Source organism: Aythya fuligula, chromosome 16, assembly GCF_009819795.1.
Source record: "Aythya fuligula isolate bAytFul2 chromosome 16, bAytFul2.pri, whole genome shotgun sequence".
Classification (NCBI taxonomy): domain Eukaryota; kingdom Metazoa; phylum Chordata; class Aves; order Anseriformes; family Anatidae; genus Aythya; species Aythya fuligula.
This window is the reverse complement of record NC_045574.1, coordinates 16,069,118-16,088,365: the sequence shown is the minus strand read 5'-3', so window position 1 is coordinate 16,088,365 and position 19,248 is coordinate 16,069,118. Positions and strand designations below refer to the sequence as shown.

Genomic DNA, 19,248 nt, shown 5'->3' with positions numbered 1-19,248 from the left:
CGTGGGTGGTGCTGGGCTTCCTGCTCTCTGGCGTCGTTGCTGTGTGTAGGAGATGGCAGAGCTGCCCTTCAGGCTGGCCTGCTAAGCTCCTGAGTAAAGGCATGTTTGATTCAGGAGGTGCTGGGCAGAGAATGGAGAGGTCTGCTTGGTGCTGGAGGTCTGCCCCCCTCTTTGGAGAGAGTCTCCAGCTGGGCTTGTGTACTTGGGAAAGAAGCTGCCAGTGTGTGAAGCTGTACTCTTCTTGCCACTCCAGTGCTGATGCACATCTGGCTGGTTGCTGGGGAGCCTAGCAGGAACTTTTGTCTCTTTGACTCCTGTCCTGGGTTGTCTGCAAAGGTGCTGTAGTCCTGCCTGCTGGAAGCATCGCTGTGAACTGCTGACAAGGCTGTGTTTGTGCTCTATGTCTATCTCCAGCCTCCTCCTTGTGTCTTCTCATGCCCTTCTGTCCACTTTCCCTGTGTGGCAGCTATACTCGGTGCCAAAGCTGATGGAGCAGTGCTAGACCAATGTGGCTTCCTCATGACTGCTGAGGTACTAGTTCCAGACCAACAAGATTGGGATACAGGAATGCTGCAGCTCTTCCCCAATGCCTTTGTCATTGCCTGCTCTGCCCTTTGGAAGCCAGTGGGGAGCAGAGCGTGAGGAGAAGTTGGCAGCGTAAGAGTCCATAGGCTCCCAGTCTCCAGCATTGAGGTTGGGTGTCCACGTTCCTGTGCTAGAAGCAGCAGCCAGCCGTCCTGCAGGCTGTCCCTGCAGTGCTCTGGTCTGCCCCTTCAGTGTTTGTGGGCTGGCTGGATCTGGGTCACTGATGCCCTGTTTGAATGAGTCCAGCCCATGGCTAACCGAGCCTTGAAGGCCATGTCTGTGCTCCAGGGGACTGGGGCTGAGCTGTTGTTTCTGACCAGCCACCTTCCTGCTGCAGCCATTGCTTCCTCATGTCCACCGAAGCTGGCCTGGCACTGGCACAGGCAGGTGATGCTCTGCCACGGGGCGTTGAGAAGCTGAGTGCCTCCAGGCATGCAAAGCTCTCATGCCTTGCTGCATCCTTCAGAGCTGATGTTGGGCTCTGTGTTTTATGATGATTGTAAGGGTTTGTCTCAGGAACGATGCTGGTCTGTCAGACCTTTCAACATGGCTGCAGGCATGGGGAATGCTGTGAGCTCCCAGGGCACTTACCTGGCTCCTGGCCAGATTGGCATGCTCTGGGCTAGTGTGGCACAACTCCCCCAGCTCTGGGACTGCAGCCATGTTGAGCAATGTTATAGCACACTGCAGGGCTGTGATGCATCAGACAGTGCTGCTTTCATCTGCTATTGCCTGCCACTGTCTTCCCCTTCCCCTGCCTTCTTTCCCCTGCACCAGGCTGCATTTGTAAAATGAAATAAATATTGACACGGACGGGATGCTATTCAATTTGTCCTGATCACTGGGCTGCGGTGAGTTCTGACAGTGCAGAGTGTAAAACATAAGCTCAGGATGTAATTTCTACTGTCAACATGATGTACAGTACGACTGTGCCAAATACACACCGACAAACTGCACAAGCTCTTGCGGGGAGGAGAGGGGGAGCTGTGCTGATAATTGGGAAGCGGGGATGACAGAGCAGCAGCAGCAGGAGGGAGGGCATCTCAGGGTGGTGTGAGAGCCTAGTTCTTTGCTGCGTTCATGAAAGGCTGCCTGTCACAGCACGAGCCCAGGCATGTGGCCTTGCGGGTGCACGCGTGCCATGCACCTGCAGCTGTGGGCTGCTGTCTGCTCAGGATGCTGTGCTGGGGGCTGAGTCTGGCTGCAGCAGCTCCCACTTAGTTATTTATGGCTCTGCTGCTCACGTGTGGCAGCGAGAAGTGGCACCTCCAGCTGTTGGTGAATGTTCTTGAATAGTGTGAGGAAATAAATGCTGTGCTAGTCTTGGTCCTTGTGCTCAGAACTTTCTGTGGTGCTGTGGGGGTACCTTGAATCCTGCTGCAGCAAATACACGAGCAGGGCTTGGAGATCTGGGGTATGTTGCTTCTGGAAGAGCTCTGTGAAGTGACAGTCAGAAGGAAAGGTGTGCATGCTGAAAAGTGGCTCAGTGCTGACCCTAGCTGTGGCCTGAAGCTTTGACAGAAGAGAAATAGGCTGAGAATTTATGGGTGGAGAAGAATCTAGTTTGTGACATTGAGCCTAGCCAAAGATGTGTCTCTGTGTCTGTTTCTAGGTTGCTCTGGGTATCAAGATCTGGAGCGTGCACTGGGCTGGGTAGAATACGGGACCCAAGCGCCTAGGAGGTGCATTGAGAGAGACTGGGATGCATCCATAGAAAGAGCCTGCAAACAGTTCAGCTGAATGTAGCTGAACTTTGGCAATGTGAGACAGCCCCTAGCAAACCACATTAGCTCAGGCATAGCAGTAAGATGAGAAATCTGTTAAATGTAACAAGCGGCATAATGGCTGGGACTCAAAACACAAGGTTGTGGTTCCCACAGCAACGGCAGCCCAGCCCATGCGCGCTCAGCGGGACTCTCCTCTCCATGGCAGTCGCGGCTCAGCAGAGTGCTGAGATGCAACAGGGCTGAGCAAGTTGCCTTGGGAACTGTGGGCCAGCTCCTCTGCCAACTGGGGAGTGGCCCCGCTGGAGCTGTGCTCGCCTACTGCGGCGCCTTTTGCCCTTGCGTACGCTTCTCTGCTTCGCTTTAGTGTGTGCATTCAAATTGCTGCTTTTACTGGTTTATTGACAGTGTTTTGGATTTAGTCGCTTCCATTTATGTGTTGTAACTCTGGTGAGGCTGAAAGAAAATGCACGGTGGCTGTGCAGTGCCATCCCTGTATGCATACAGGCCTAGTCTTCATATGGCTTGGGTAGTCAGGTCATGGAGGGGGCTGTGCAGCTTGGGTGGGGAATGGCGTGGTGAGAGGAACAGGGGTTGCTCCTACCTCCCTCGCTGAGCCAGCGTTGGTGCTGTTTGCAGGCTAATGTTACTTATCATGCCTGCATTTCACTGTTGTACTGGCTTTCCTTCAGGTTTGCCACAGGCTCAGGAGGTCTTCAGTGATTGCAGAACTGTTCTGTCTGGTAGTGGGTGGCATTGCTGCCCTGTAGGGCTTCTGACAGGGCTTTATGGAGCAGCCTGGATGGCAAGGAGAGGGCCTCATGGCAGGCAGCAGATGTCTACAGCTGGTGACTGCTTCTCCCGAAGGCTCTGCTTATGTAGTAGAGTAGAGTAGAGAGAGGGGTTCTTTCCAAACTTATTGTATGCCCTAGATGCTGGCTTGAAGCTCTTGCTCTGGCACAACTTGTGCTATTCAGTTTATTGACATCTCTCACTATCTGGGGAACTCACTCTAAAATAGCTATAAATTTCCCAGATGTGAGAAATTGGAGAGATACTGTTTGTGGCAGTGATGCTCTGTATCTTGTTTTATGTATCTTCTATATATCCATGCAAGAACGATAAAACAGTTTTGTATGTGTCCTGTTATTGTCATTGTGAATCTCCTGCTCTGAAGTCTGATGCAGGTGGGGCAGCTCTAGAGTGGGGACTTTTGCATCTGTGTTTGATACATGAAAGGTGCAGTTGCTTTACCCTGACAGACTTTACCCTGACAGTGGGACGGAACAAGCCAGTCCATCTGTATACAGATCATCCTACTCCCCTATATGTAGTCTGCCATGTTAAATATTTTGTCATGTTTTATTATAGGGATTTTTGCCTCTATATTGGGAAATGTAACTGGCCCTTCTGGAGCAGTGGCAAGAACTGCTCCTGCGTGGGGAGGCCTGACTGCAAGTGGGAGCTTTGCCATTGCCAACAACCTTATGTGGTTGGTATGAAGATGTCTTAATAAGAAACTGCCCATCAGGAGAGAGGGGTGGGAAGGAATGTTAGTACTTCTGCGCCATGATTCCTAACAAAGAAATACACTGGAGACTCTGTGCTCCTTGAAGCTTGAAGCACACAGGGCTTGCACGTGTGAGATATGCGCATGTGTGCGCAGAATACAGCATGCGTGTGTTGAGGGAGAACTGGCACGTGTCCACACAAACAAGGCACAAATATGGACAAAAAGGAGTGACTGTGTACATGAGTGCTCTTAGCTGTGCATGTGAAGTATGAGTGTGAGCCCTTGTGTGTGAATATATCTGCGCTTTGCATGACACGCTACGTGTGAGCCGTTAATAGGCAGTGCTGAATGGCATCAGGCACTTCCTCAGGTCAAATGCCCTGTGCTTCTCAGTGTTTGCCCAGACAGGGAAATGCAGAACAGGTGCAGCTTGTTGGATGCTTTGAGAATTTGCCCTGTAGCTGTGGTCACAACAGGGGAATGACAAGTGCAAGGAAGGGCTATTTGCTAGTTTTCCCTGCTCTGAACTGCTAGGACTGTTTAGAGTCATGCAGGGGGCTGTGCAGAGCATGGTCCAGGCAGCTGCCTAGTGGCCCTTCTCTAGGGAGCAGATGCCTACCTACTGCCTCGTGCACGTGGTCCAGGATAGTCCCTCCTCTTTTTCCTCTACTATTTAGAGTAAGAGATGACAGGAGATTCTCTGCAAAAGCAGTGAAAGTGCACATACTTCATGAGCAATTCTGGCTGTGGCTGGTGTTGCAGAGCTCTGGTGGAATCTCAGGAACCTCAGGGTGTTGGTAGAGGGAGATGGATGCTGCATACCTATCCCCCTCTCCTCATTGAGCTCCCTCTTCCTAGTTGCTTGTTGAATGCAGTTTACGCTTGGCCCCAGCTCTCATGTCACTATCCTTAGTATCTCAAGTGTGGCTTGAAACTTACTGCAGATCCCTTTCTTAAAAAAATGTTTACTGTCAGCCAGGTGCTGATGGTACAGCACTGCTGTGGGGCACCTGGGAGGGTTTTTTTGTTTGTTTATTTTTGGGGGGAGGGGGAAAGGGAGGGCCCTGACTGAGGGTGCAGGGGCAGTGGAGGGGCACAGAGCCCCGTTCTCACACCAGCACTGACACCTTGGCATTTTCCAGGCTCCTGGGGATGCTGCTGGCTGCCCTTCACCTCCCTGTGTGAGCTGGCAGAGGATGGAAGCGACTGGCATCAGCTGGGCCAAGGACCCTTCACCAGGTGCTGGGATGTCGCCCCCCTGAAGACGGGAATTACAAATGGGCTCGTGAGCGGAGCGCACAGCACGGGTCCCTGCGTGGCTGGACCCCTCGGGCCACCACGGGACAGGCAGAGGCTGGCCACAGCAGCTCGTCCTCTTAACTCCTCTGGGAAACCTTGTGTGGAAAAGCTGTCCTTTGCGCCTTGTGGATGCTGGTCCTGGGCAGCTGTGCCCCATGCACAGCTGCAGAGCTGCCTGCCTGTGGCGGGGCAGGCAGCAAGCTGCACATGACCCCACTCCCTGGAAAGGCCACCAGCAGCTGAGCTCAGAGCTGTGCAGCCCTGTCCTTGGGGACAAATGCCAGCTGCCAGACTCCTCTCTGGAGACCCAGGAGCAGCTTGTGAGACAACAGCATTGACTGTTCTCATGCTAGCAGTGGGTTGTCTGGAACGCCTGCAGTTGCAAATGTGACTCTAGCCCGCTGGCAGTGGAGGGCTCCAGCTGCAGGACGTGGCGTGCAGCAGGGATGGGGATACTCTGCAGTGACTGGTGAGCCCAATGCTGCTGGTGTGGACTTTCCTCCTGAGGATGCCAGTTGCCTGTCCAAAAGCCTCCTAGAGTGCAATGGCAAAGGGTCTGCAGGGCTTCTCGTGGACCATGCTGCTGCTGCTCTGTGCTATCCAGGAGCTGGGGTCCTGGGCTGTGCACACTGCAGCAGAGGGTCCTGGCCTGGGGCAGCCAGGGGACCCTGCGCTGCTGGTCAGTGGACGAGTGAAGCGTGGCTGGGTCTGGAACCAGTTCTTTGTGGTGGAGGAGTACACGGGCACGGAGCCACTGTACGTGGGGAAGGTAAGGTAACCCTATGTGTCCCTGGGGCTGATGAAGCCTGTGCAGAGCAGGGCATGCTGGCAGCATGGTTGAACCTGGTGGGGGTGAGGGGCCCTGCATGAAGGCCGCTCACAGAGGGAGTACCCTAAGGACTGGGTTGGTAGGAGCTCCGGGTGTGCAGCGCTGGGTGTTGTGGGGGCAGTGGGGAAGGCTCAGCCCTGTCTCTGGGAAGGCAGACATGCAGGCTATCCTGGGCCGGTGTAATGGGCATCTGCTCACACTGCTCCATGCCTTGCGTGGGGGCTGAAGTGCTGCTGGAGCACCAGGAACTTCCAGCCCTGGCAGTTGCTGCAATAGGCACAGCCTTGTCTTCCTGGAGTTGTTCAGTTCCCCATCCTGTAGTGTCCCTTCAGTATGAGGATGATGTGCTGCTTTTTTTTTTTCCCCTCATTCCTCCCTGAGGCTCCCTGCTGGTCCTGGAAGGACTGTGCTCTGTTGGACCTGCAGGCTGCAGCTGTTTCTGAGCTAACCATCTGAGCAGACTGGGGCTGGCAGAGCAGATGTCCCACTCTAGTTGTGGCATGGAAATCCAGCTCCTGCATGTGGCCAGAGGGAGGTTGTTTCAGGGTTGATGCATCTCAGGCTGGCCTGCACAACGCAGTATGGAGGGTGCTTGGTGCGGATATGCAGGGCTTGGAGGGGCTACGAGGACCAGCACTGGTGATAGAACTTGCCAGGGGTCTGCACATCAGGCCCATGAGTGGGTGCTCCTTAGCACTGCCCAGGGGCTGCACTGTGCTGTCTTGCTGCCCTTGGGGCTGGTCTCACACTTGACTTTGCACAGGTGGTGGCACTGATGACCTTACCTAGGGAGGTGCTGGGAATGTTCAGGCTTGTAATCATCCTGCTCCGCTGTGAGAAGGTGTGATAGCAGGCACTGAGCATTCTGGTCTCCCCACCTGGAAAAGACCCGGTTGTCCCTCACCTCTGCCAGGGAGTGACTCTTCATGCTGTTCTGACTCTTGCTGTTGCTCACACACCCTGCAGAGGGGCATGGCTGGCAAACCCAAGGCAGCCTTTGTTGGCAGAATACAGCGCTGTGCAGGGCAGGACTGGATCTGTCATTGGGAACTTGCTACTTGCCTACAGTGACCTCCTGGGGCAGGGGGATGCTGGTTACGGACATGGCATCCTGAGGCTGGAGGAGTCAGGCTGAGAGACGTAGGTCTGTTCAGCCTTGAGAAAAGAAGACTGAGAGGGGATCTTATTAATGTTTACAAATATCTTAAGTGTGGGAGACAGAGGGATTTGGCCAGCCTCTTTTCAGTGGTTTGTGGGGACAGGACAATGGGCAATGGCCACAAGATAGAGCACAGGAAGTTCTGCACCAACATGTGAAAGAACTTTTTCGCGGTGGGGGTGACGGAGTACTGGGACAGGCTGCCCAGGAAAGTTGTGGAGTCTCCTTCTCTGGAGATACTCAAGGCCTGTCTGGACATCTACCTGGGCAACCTGCTCTAGTGAACTGCTTTGGCAGGGGGGTTGGACACGATGATCTCTTGAGATTCCTTCCAACCCCTATAATTCTGTGAGCCATTCACTTTGGGATTGCTGGGCTTTGTCCTTTTCCAGGAGCTGTGGAGAGGCTGCTGTGTGGTTCTTGGGTGTTTGGAGGACACCCTTTTTATACTGATGAAGGCAGAGCTAGCTGCTGGGACCAGCCCCAGGGGAGAGCTGCTCCTGTGGGGACATGGGCTCTCCCTAAAAGAAAATGCCCAAGAGCTCATGCAGCAGGGCTGTCTGATGGCCTCGGCTGTCTGGTTGTGAGTCTGGAGGAGGCTTGAAAATGGGCTTCTTGGCTATGGGCCAGGTGGAATTTCAGCAGTGATTTGTGTCCATTTCAGCAGACACTCGAAAGCCGCACTCCTCCGCCAGGACGCTCGATGCAGTTACAGTTAATTCACAGCTCCCCTGGGAGGTGACTCGAAGCATCAGGCCCTGTCAAACTCCAGAGGTAGCCTAGCAACAGCCTCATCTCCAAAATGAACCCAGGAACCTAAAACTAACCCATTTTACAGTCTCTTTCACATCATTCAACGCATCACCCGCCCCACTCAGAATAAAAACCAAGCTGCACCAAAACCAATTCCCTGTCGATATTGCTCCACAGGGCTGAAAGCAGCCTGGACCAGGCTCTTCCTGCACCTGGGAGAAGCTGTGGTGCCTGCCTGGGGAGGCTGGGGCTGGGAGCCCCCAGCCCTCTGGCTGAGCCAGCTGAGGAGCAGGGCTGAGTGCGGGAGCCTTGCAGACATGGCACTGCGTCTCCCGGTGGCGTGGCTGGGGCTTGCCCTCCATGGATGCCTCTTGCACACCTCCACGTGTTCTTCAAAGGGCCAATGCCGTTTCCATAAAATCTGGGTTCTCTAGTTAATCCTTCTGAACTGTAATTTCCCCTGAGGCTACTGTCAGTTTGATGTGGATTTCTTTGTGTGTGTGTTTGGGGGGGGGTTAATAGAATTACGGGGTCAGCACTAGTTACAAACTTCTGCATGTGGACAGATCTATTTTAGATAGAGGAGGGGATTAAAGAGGAAAAAAAAGGAGATTTAATTAAGTTGCTAATATTTAAAGAAAATTGATGAACTCAGGCTTTATGAGTTGGAGCAAACAGAGTGCGCCTTTATTACGGGCTAGTTTTTATTTGATTTTCTTTCTTTTCCAGCCCCAAAGTCATTTTTATTTGTGTATCTGTGCTTCCTGTTTAATCGCCTTTAATAAGGAATGTGCACCTCTGTTCACATTTAATTTTGTTTTAATTATTAGCAAGTAATTAATGGCTTCATAAAATTCTTGGGTTTATCCCTTTAGGCTAAGGGAAATATTTCCTGTTTAACAAACTGAAGCACTATGCTGTGGGCACTCTTGTCCTTGCCAGATTTGCTGAGCCAAGGGGTGGGGGGGGGGGGGGGAATTCCCTCTCAGAGAAGGAGGTGAATGCGGGTGGGGGGGGATTCCGGGCACGTCTGCCCCTGAGGTTCAGGGTCTGTGCTGTACCAGGGCTGCCCAGCTTTGCTCGCCTGTCCTGCTTGGTGGCAGCGTGGTAGTGTGGCTCTCTGTGAGCCCAGGCAGAAGTGAGCATCCCTGGGATGTGCTCTGGGCCTGTGCTCTGCAGCATCTCCCCCCAGATGCCTGTAGTCAGTTTTCCAGCCCTCCCCCATTAGTTGTTGTTTAGCCAAGCAGCACAGATTTAGCTCTTCTAATCTTCCCTTGTAAATCAATCTCTACAGCCCCTTGAGCCCAGGCTCCATTTTTCTTCTTTGCTTTCCAGTTTACAGGGATGCTGGTGTCTGCTCCAAGCAGTCAGCAATGAGCAAATATGTAAAGAGGATGTACTGAGAGCTCGGTGTGGTGCTGGGTGGTTGATCTCTGGCCTAATTATTAATCATGAGGCTGGTGTTCAGCAGAAAAATGCGGGTTTCTGTTACCTATGTGGAAGAGACCAGGCACAACTTCTGTCTGAAAAGCTTGATCTCTGATGGAGTAATAGTGAATGTTGTGGAGATTATACCATGGAGGAGGCAGCATGCTCTCCAGCAGCCAGAGGGCTGGTGCAGGATCTCCAGGGCTGGATGCTACTGCAGACTGGGGCAGACCATCCCTGTGATGAGCTGCTGCCCTGGCAGGTCTGTGACCAGATCATCACAGTGGTCCCAGGACACTGCTGGGCTCATGGCTGTACACACTAGCTGAACAAAGGTCCACATCCTGGGCAAGCATAGGGAGGTGTTTCAGTATGGGAATTAATAGGAGAACGTTGTATAAAATGCATTAGATTGTCTGATGTGTGAGTACCTTGCTCATGAAATAAATATATAAACTGTATCTAACAAGACAAATATAATGAAGGCATCATTTAAAAAAAAAAAAAAAGGCTGCTCTGGTATAAATTCTTGCTGGTAGAGCTGTATGTCTGAAAGGTGGATTATAGAACTGCAGTTTGGAAGATTGAATGGCCCATAAACATTTTCATATTTCATTAGCCGATTAATGGACAGCTTTTCTTTTTTTTTTTTTTTTTTTTTTCTTTTTAAGGGGGTGGGGAACTTTGCTGATTCTAAGCAGAAATTGCAGGTACCAAATGAAGACAGCTGAAGAAACCTTTTGGGGGCCCTGTCCTGTTATGGATTGTCCCAATTAATGCCCATGCTGCTCTCTGTCAAGATGCATTCTGCCTGTCCAGTTACTGTTAATAGATTTCTCATAAGTGGCTGGATTGTAAAAACCTCGTAACTCAGTTTAATGCCACCAATAAAATTACCTCTGGACATCTGGCCTGGATTCCAGTCAGCTCCCAGTCCATGGGGAGCTGCTGTTTACCCTTTCTTTTCCTAAGTCCAAACATTGTCTTAATTAGAAAATGAAGTAGAGATTGACTACAAAAGCACCTTTCCCAGGGGCTGTTTTTCATCCTGAATGCAGGCCTGATTTGCCTTTTTTCACTACAGGCTTTGTCCAGGCTGGCTCTGGGTGTGATGCTCACATGCAGGGTGCCCTGCTAGCACCAGTGCCTGGATGGCAAGTGTGGCTGTGGTCAAAGTGGTGGGCAAGGAGGGTGGGCTTTTGGGCAACTGGTCGGGTAGGTGGGGGCTGATGCTGGTGCTGAGCTACCTTTATACCCCGGTCTGCTGTGCAGCATGGGAGAGCTAGCCTCACCCTCTGACCACAGAAAAACCTCTTTTTTGAGGGTTATTGTTGAGTTGTCCTTCCCTTTATCAGCATCTCCAAGCCTTGTTTGGGGGGGTGGGGGGGTGTCACTTGGCATGTGGTGCGGTTGGGTACCAGCAGCATTTGTGATCTGCCAAGCTTATGGTGACAGAGGCAAGACTGATGTTGTGGTGTGTTTCCCCACCACCACATGCATGGGCATCCACCGTGGTGCTCTGTGTGGTTCTCCAGTCCAGTGGTGGCAAAGCGAGCAGATGGGGTGTCGCACAGGGTCTGGGGGCACCTTGCGCAGGGGCTCCACACCCGTGGGGCATGAGCATGGTCCCAGCCTGCTCCCACTCTCTCCCTCTTTCCCTGGCAGATCCATTCAGACTCGGATGAGGGGGACGGCTCCATCAAGTACACCATCTCCGGGGAGGGCGCCGGGACCATCTTCCTCATCGATGAGATCACAGGAGATATCCATGCCACTGAGCGCCTGGACCGGGAGCAGAAAACCTTCTACACACTGCGGGCTCAGGCCCGTGATCGACAGACAGACCAGTTGCTGGAGCCAGAGTCCGAGTTCATCATCAAGGTGCAGGACATTAACGACAGCGAGCCACGCTTCCTGGAGGGGCCCTACATCGGCAGTGTGGCTGAGCTGTCCCCTGTTGGTAGGTCTCCTGGGCAGCAGGGGGGAGGGAAACTTGTGCCTCCCCTGTCAAGCCTTGAGCCTGCTGTACCCCACAAAACAGGCTGCAAATAGCATGGATTCCAGCAGGAACCAGAGCCGAGGAGCCAAGAGGGACAAATAAATAACGTAGCTTAAGGAAAACAAGTGAATAAATCCTTTGAGCTGATTGCCAGCCTGTGGCTGTGCGCTCAGTCTCAGCCTTAAGCTGTGCCCTGGAGATGGATCAGGGAGGTGACGGCTGCCCACTGTGCCTTTGCCCTGCCTTTGCTCAGCCCCTGGCTCCTGGATGCTGTGGACAGGGGATGGGATTGAGGCCTTGCATGCCAAGGGGCCAACAGCTACCTGTGGTTTGGATTAACCTGGGTGTCTTCTCTCCTGCTCTGCCTGCCTGTGCCCTAGCCCCTCCTCCTGCACAGTGCAGCTTTGCTGCACACCCAGAGCCCCATGGCTGCCTGGCTCTTCCCTTGAGCATCCCTGTGCAGTGCTGCTGAGCCCTCTTGACTGATTTCTGGCTTTCCTCCAAGAGGCCAGGCATTGCTGAGATCAGGGAATTCATGCCTGATGTGATAGAAGAGTGACTTCCTCTGTGCTACCACTAGCCTGCCCTTCCCCCTGCTGCCAGGTATCTTTAAGCCTGCTGATCGTCAGCCTGGATGGCGTGCGGAGCAGTAGGAGGCTGGGACAGATGCTGTGAGGCTGCATGAGTCCATCCCCTAGCGGCGGTGGTAGGGGCAGTGAGCTTTGCACTCTCCTGAGCATTGAGAGAGATACAGGAAGGCTATGCTGCACCACTGCCCTTAGCCCCTGTGCTGGCCCACCAGTGGGTCTCCAGACTGCTGAGAACTGCTGGGGGAGGGGGGACACTGCCCAGCCCCAGGATATCACTCTGTTCTCTGCCCTCATCAGGTTGTTATCCCCCATCGATGAACCAAAATGCATAGCAGACGGTGTGTGCAGGCATGCGCTTCAGCAGGGAACTATAAATCACTGTTCTCTGAAGGCTGTGTCAAGGTAAAAGGCAGCCTGCAAAAGACTGACTGGCATCAAAGATAAGGCAGGTTGCCCAGCATTGCGAGCAAGGGATGGACAGGAGAATGATGGTGGTGGGAAGGCAGCACGCAGCAGAGAGGAGAGCCCCTGGGGAGCAGAGCTGAGCTGCACAGGGGGCTGGGCAGGTTGTGTGAGTTGCTGGGTGCTACTGTGTGCATGCAGGAAGACCTGGCCAAGGGGGTGTCCTGGAAGCTGAGCTCAGGGGATGCTGCTTGGGTCAGCACTGCCTCAGGACAGAGCTCTGGCTCTCCACAGTTAATGTACAGTATATTGTGAGGCTGGTGCATGGCCTCCAGCAGCTACAGAAGTGCAGGAATTGCCCGCACCAGGAGCCGCTGTTGCCTGGGTTGCTGTTGGTGGATGGGAGAGCATATTCTCATGAGGCATCCCAAGCTCTCCATCCTCTTTCATTTACCTTCACAAATCCTCTCCTGAGTCAGATGGTGACCCCTTGAACTATAGCCATGTGCTCCTGGAGAAATGAAAGACAGCATGTGGGCAGCAAAGCAGGAAGCATCCTGTTCCCAAAGGGAAGAAAGAAATTAATCTATTTTGCTTGAACAACTTTTAAAAAGGAAGGAATTCTCGACTCTGAGTATTAGACAAGGATCCCAATTCTTTTAAAATCACTAACAATTATGGAGCTGCCTGATCACAGACTGATGTGAACAAGACATATCAAAGGAGACAGTTTCTATGCGAAATTGGAGATCAGAGCGAGAAAGAAACACGGTTTCACAACATGAAAGGAGGCAATTCCTGCAAATTAAAATACTCAGAAGTTAAAAGTAAAAAGAAGTGCTATGAACGGCGTGGGATGTGCTTCCAAGCTTCATGCTCAGAGAGGGAAGCTGGAGCCAAGAGCCTGCTTACCAGGCTGCTGTCTCTCTGCCTGTGACAACCTTGGAGCTTTTTGTAGCTTGGCCAAACTGGGGAGTGTAAGGGCTGCTCTGCAGCAGCCTAGCCCTGGAGATGGCCCAGCTAACAGGGCAGGAGAGCTTCACACAGCATCTTTAAATGGTGCTGCTGCACAGTCTGCGGTGCGAATGCAGAGCTGCAGCTGCTGCTACAAGTCCCCAGCTTCCTCCTGTTTTTCCTGCAGCTTATCAGTGCTTTGCAAAGGAACAGGTGGCACAACGGATGGGACAGGCATGTTCTGTGAATGTTCAGAGGCTGCTGTGCTGCCCTGCAGTGGCCCTGATGTATGAGGTACAGGACACAGTGGGAGATGGGGCTGGTCATGGACCTGGGTGTTTGAATTTCAGGAAGGTGTGCAGATGCAAAACATGGGATGATGCCTAGGGCTGGGGAGGTAAAGTTGCCTCCTTGCCGCAGTGGGAGTACTCCTTTTGTGGTATCAAGGCTTGCTGCAGCTGTGATCATGGCTTTTTTTATAGTTGGTATTGGTAGTAACATTTGCTATCCCTGACCTGGACAGATAATCTCCACTACACCCGAAGGGTATTTTAATGAGAGTGAATGGGGAGCATGCCTTTACTGCCTTTCTGGATGTGGATGAATGCAGTCTCCTGCGGTGGTAGAGCAGCGCCAGGAAGTCTGGGTAGCTTGAGGACAGCTTGGGTTGACTTATATCAAGGTCAAAGCTTGGGGACCTGCTGGCAAGCATGTCTGGCCTCTGCTCCGTTTCCCCAGATCACCAGTGCCCCTGGTTCAGCTATGCTTTCTGCTGGGATGGCACCAACCCAGGAAGCAGGCCTATGCTTCAGCTCAGAGGTTTGTAGGGAGCTGCTGTTCATTCCTCATCTCTGCTGCTCTGCCCAACCTGAAAAGTGAAGGGTGTGACCCCCTTCTTTGTGTCATGCTCCTGTCTTCCAGACCTCACTGGAGCTTGTGCCCAAGGGGGCGCCAGGGGGTGCCCAAGTGGGCAGTTCTGCTCTCACTGGAGGCAGCAATCAACCGCAGCTTCCCACTCCTTGCCGGAAGCACAGTCCCAGCTCTCAGAGGTGGGTACCTTCCTGGAGCATAAAGAGGAGTAAAACAAATACGGTCAGATCCGCTCTGTGACAGCAGGAACAGATCAAAGGACATCATTTGCATAATGAAGGAGTACTAATTGGGAGGGAAAGTCATTTGATTTCCCACTGCCTAAGAGGGAATAATAAATAATGAGAGAATTGCACAAAGTCTCGAACTGTAGCTGGGAGTGCTTTGCAAGACATCTGTCCTGTGCTCTGCACTGGGACCAGGGCAGCATAATTTGGTCTCCTCCATAAACTCATCGATTCGCTGTGAACTTCTGCTTGAGACTATAAGACTCAAGGTGGAACGAAGGCCTCTTTGTTCCAGGATCTTATCTTGACAGTGGCCAAAAGTGGATGCTTATGGGAAAGCATTGCTGTCATGGATCAAAAAATGGCAGATCTAAGTTGGGTAGGATGGTAAGACAAGAGTTTAGGATGTGTAAGGGCAGACGTGGTATTTGGAGCTAACCCCAGCCCATGGAGCCAGGCTGAGCCTATGCTATGCTCCTGGAAAAGGAGGTGGTGTTTCTGCACACACAGCACAGACCTGAGGCTGGCTTCCTCCTGCACTTGGAGGAAGCACATGCAAAATGGAAACAGACCCAACAGTCTTACTTAGGCTCCCTTGACATGGCAGGACCAGCTGCATGAGCAGCTTTAAATGACTTATCTCCAGAAACTTCACTGCTCTGGGGTTACTGGGTGTCAGAAGAGAGTATGCATCTGTTCTGCAGGTGGCAGGACTCTGCCCCTTCCCTCAGAGGCTGTCACAGACACTGACCAGCACAGTGCCAGCTGAGGTGGCTGTTGGATGCTGCTGTCAGGGTGCAGAGGATGCAGTCTGAGCTGGTGCTGTAGGAGGCTGTTCAGGGAGGGGAGAGGGCTCTGCCTGTCAGGCTGTGGGCTCTCCCCATGCAGTCCCCAAGGGAGCAGAGCCCTGTCCTGCCTCTGGGCTGACAGCAGTGGCTGGAGGCGATGCACTGGGTCCACCTGGGCAGAGGAAGGCAGGGGCTCATAGTGCTGCCTGTGAGCATTTCTGCTAACTCCCCCTGTGTTCACCACTTGGTTGGTTTGGGCAGCTGCCACGTGTACATTGGAATTGGCCAACTACAGTCCAGCTTTGGGATGGGACCTGAGCTGCAAATCCTGTTGCAGTCCCATTGCTGTCCTGTCACCGCAAGAAGAAACCATGGGCTGAGAGCTTGCAGGCTGCTGTGTCTGATACCTGAGGCTCAGCCTCTCCTTGGACACCCTAATGCTGATCACTCTAAAGGCCTGAGTTGAGCAGAATCTGGTCTTGAAGGAGAAGACCTGCAGCTACAGAGGACATAAAATGGACCCAGCCAACTGCCTGGGAATTGCAGGAGCTCCACCTTGTAACAGAATATGCTAAAATTAGCTGAGTTCTGGACTCCCTGAGCTCCCTGGAGCGTGCTTAACAGCTGTCTGGTGTGCACAGGCATGAGCCCAAATCCAGAACACACTGCCTCCTGCAAGACATCCCTGCTGCTTGTACAGGGTGGGTGTTGTAGCCCAGAGCTCACTTTTGGGCTGTCTGGGGAGCATGCAGAGTCTGTAGGAGATGACGTGCTAGGAAATGTGCATCCTTTCATTGAAACAGAATTCCTCCCTTGGTGCATTTTGCTCTCCTTATTTCTCTGGGTAGCACCAAGATTAGAGATGATTTGGCTGTGCAGACAGAAACTTGGGGTCAAGCCCTGGCTCCAGCACAAAGCTGGCTGAATGCAAAACTGATTATTGTGAAGAGAAATTGCTTAATCTCCACACTGGAAGCAGAAGAAAATACTTTGTTTAACATGCAGCCAGAACACTTGCAGGCAGTCTGATGGGTTTTTCTTAACAGAATGTGCTCAAAACACTTGTGTGCATCTGGCAGTGGCTGGGGCCTCAAGTGGGTACGAGCTGGGGGTAGTGGGGTAGTGCCCTGCCTGCTGGTCCTTGGTGAGAACACCCCTTTCCCTTCAGCACTTCACTCCAGTCATGGTGCAAGCTCTGAGCCCTCTGATCTGCACCGCTGAGCACCTGCTATACCCTCTCCTCCAGTCAGTATGGGCTGAGCCCCTCAGGGAGACTGTGCCCCAAGAATTTGATGTGTTGGTTTACTTCCCATGACACCATGCTTACGGCTGGGTGCCTTGTCCCACAGGTTTCTCAGGCCAGAGACACCCCAAAGGCTGTTTCCTTTGTTGTATGTTTGAGTAACTGTGCCACAGCCAGGGTTTGTCCTGAGGGATGAGGGCTCTGCAGCAAATTCCCCCAGGCCAGGCTTGGCTTTCTACCAATCAGGGCATTCCTGAGTCTGCCAGATGCTCATTTCTGCTCCAGTAGTTTTTAAACTCTGGTTTATTTTCTTCCATGATGTTCTCCTGGCTTGCTTCTGGGTTGCACCATCCACTGCATGTTCTGGGACAAGGTGAAAGCTGTAAATTGTACAGTTTATAGAATTGGAGTTGCTCCTTTTAGAGCATCCAGGGCCCTCAGATGGGAGTGCTGCCCTCTGGCATCAGTCCCTGGGTATGTGGGGCACCATGCAGCGCTCAGAGCTGTGGAGCCCAGCGTGCCCAAGCCAGAGCACTGAGCTGCTGCTTGCCAGGACAGCCCTGAGCACTGCCCTTCCTGGCCTGGGCTGGCTGTGGTCCTGGGTGGGTTTCCAGGTGGATGTGGGAAGGGGACTGGCCCCAACAGGCCTGTGGGACCGGAGGCTGGAGTGACCGTGTGCTGTGCCATGGGGACGTCTGTCCCTACGCCACTGTAGGCGGCTCTCGGAAGTGAGGGTCTTGGCCCCTTGCTGGGGGAATGCAGCTTGGTCTGCTGTGCCAGACTGCATCGTTGCAACAGGAGAGCAGGAGACAGATGCTATACAGATGATTAATTTTTATGTAAAATTGTTGGTTTTCTCTGGTTCCATGGGATGAGAGGGTCAGGAGAGGAACTGAGGTCTTTATCTCATCTTACGTGTTTAATTAGTTCTCTGGATAGGAGTTCAGGATTCATGCTTATGGGATGTGGGTTATGCAGTACTTGATGGATGTTTCGATTTTTTCTGTTGCCTCTTTTATGGCTAAGGCACATGCCATAAAACTAAATACGTTGTACACTCTGTACCTGCTGTAGGCAGTGCTGTGCTTGGAGAGCAGGGATGGGAACCAGTGTCCTCTTTGGGTCGCTCCCTCAGGAGGGAGTGGTCAGGCCTTAGTGGTTAAACTGGAGCTTCAGATCTTTGATCTTCAGCTCAGAAGAGAAGGGGAAGGAAAGGAGTGGAAAAAAGGGGGTGGTAGTGGTGGTAAGAGAGGGTGCTGGAAAGTCACGTTCTTAGATTCCCGATATCCTGTGAGTGACCTTGAGCAGGCTCCAGTGCTTGGGAGCACCCAGCAGTGAGAGATGCTCCCCTGAGCCAGGAGCCTTCTGTGCTGGTGCTGGAGAATAGAGAGCAGCCCATCTGCCTGTCATCTTCATGTCCTGGCTTAAAACACAGAAATGAAACCCACCTCTGGGTGGGCATGGACGCACCACAGATTCATTGAAGGCATCAAAGCGTAAATAAGTCAACTCAAAGCAGCTTGTTGCTGAAGACTGATTAAGGGGGTTCTCGTGTTATCAGCAGAGTTTCAGCTCTGAGAAGATGGCCAGAGAGGATGAAAAGCAGCAATGATAACTGATTATTTTCTTCAGTAAAGCCCTTTCCAGGATATCAGAAGTGAATTGTACTGGGGGGATCATGTGCATCCCTGCTGCTTGTGGCAGCTCTTTCCTTTGAGCAGCTCAGGGCTCTTCTCCCCATCCTGCCTCTCAACCCACCAGAGAGGTGACTGGTGCCAGTGCTTGTATTCCTGGGCAGGGATATGCTCAGTCTGCTGGTACTGGAGGTGGAACATGAGTAGCCTGTCCCTCAGATCTTTGGTCACATCATCTCCTTTCTCAGGGATGTCTGTAGATAAGATTAAGCTTCTCCTTGTTCCTCCCTTTTGTTGCCTCTGAAGACATTAGCTCCTTTGCTTCTGACCCAATTCTCAGGTCCTGGTTCCTACTTTTGTCAAATAGAACATGTCAAAATAAAGCCATCACAGGGGCAGTTGGAGGGAAGTACCCAGTTTAATGAAGCAGGGTTGAAAAATCAGTAACTTAATTGCAGACATTTGAAGGGCTTTTATTCAATTTATGGTCCTTCTGCCCTTCTACATGTAGAGCATGAGGATGTGGTGCAGTGTCTGGTTCTGGTTCAGCAGACCCTCATGGGTCTGTCTGGTGCAGAGATGTGGCACTGCAGTGGGGACCAGGGCCTGGCCAGAAAGTTCCTCTGTGGGCTGGAGGTGACCGTGTTGCTCAGTACTGACAGAAAAGGGGAAGCTGTGGTGGTAACTTCTCATACCCAGCTCTTTCCCAAATGGCCCAGCAGAGATGTCTTCTGGGTATGCCAGGTGTTCAGATCAGTGATCTGGAGAGCACATCCTGCCCAGACAGCAGCCCTGAGGTGGTCCATGGTCCAGTCCCTCCTGCTTCTCTGCAGGACAAAAGGGTCCTTTCTAGAAGGGTCCAGATTTCTGGATGTCAGTCCTTTGGGAGGGAGGTGGTGTTGCCTTTGCACACAGCTGTTCTGCTTGCTTTCATCAGAATGTGTGAGTGGTCAGTGTTGGCCCCCACTCTTCTATCCTGCCAGCTCCCTGGCCCCAAGGTTTGTGCTGCTCTTCTCATCTCCTCCCTGACTTTGTTTTTGTTCTTGTCCTTGCTGCAGGCACCTCTGTGATGCAGGTGATGGCATCTGATGCTGATGACCCCACATATGGGAGCAGTGCCCGGGTAGTCTACAGTGTGCTGGAGGGCGAGCAACACTTTACTGTGGACAGTAAAACAGGTGAGCAGCATCCAGCAGCACCCAGCTGAGAGCAGCGGGAGACCCTGGCCAGGTGTCCTGCATTGCACTGCGC

The 19,248-nt window shown here is 52.6% G+C and overlaps 1 protein-coding gene across 1 annotated transcript in view; it reads left to right on the top strand.

Annotated features, from left to right (window-relative positions):
* Nucleotides 1–4,992: 4,992 nt before the first annotated feature.
* Nucleotides 4,993–19,248, top strand: part of CDH22 (cadherin 22) — a 48,544-nt gene continuing 34,288 nt past the window's right edge. Inside the window, exons 1-3 of the mRNA XM_032198614.1 lie at nt 4,993–5,890; nt 10,956–11,250; nt 19,056–19,175. Coding sequence (XP_032054505.1) covers nt 5,666–5,890; nt 10,956–11,250; nt 19,056–19,175 — 640 coding nt within the window. The 5' untranslated portion in view covers nt 4,993–5,665. The remainder of the gene's footprint in view (nt 5,891–10,955; nt 11,251–19,055; nt 19,176–19,248) is intronic.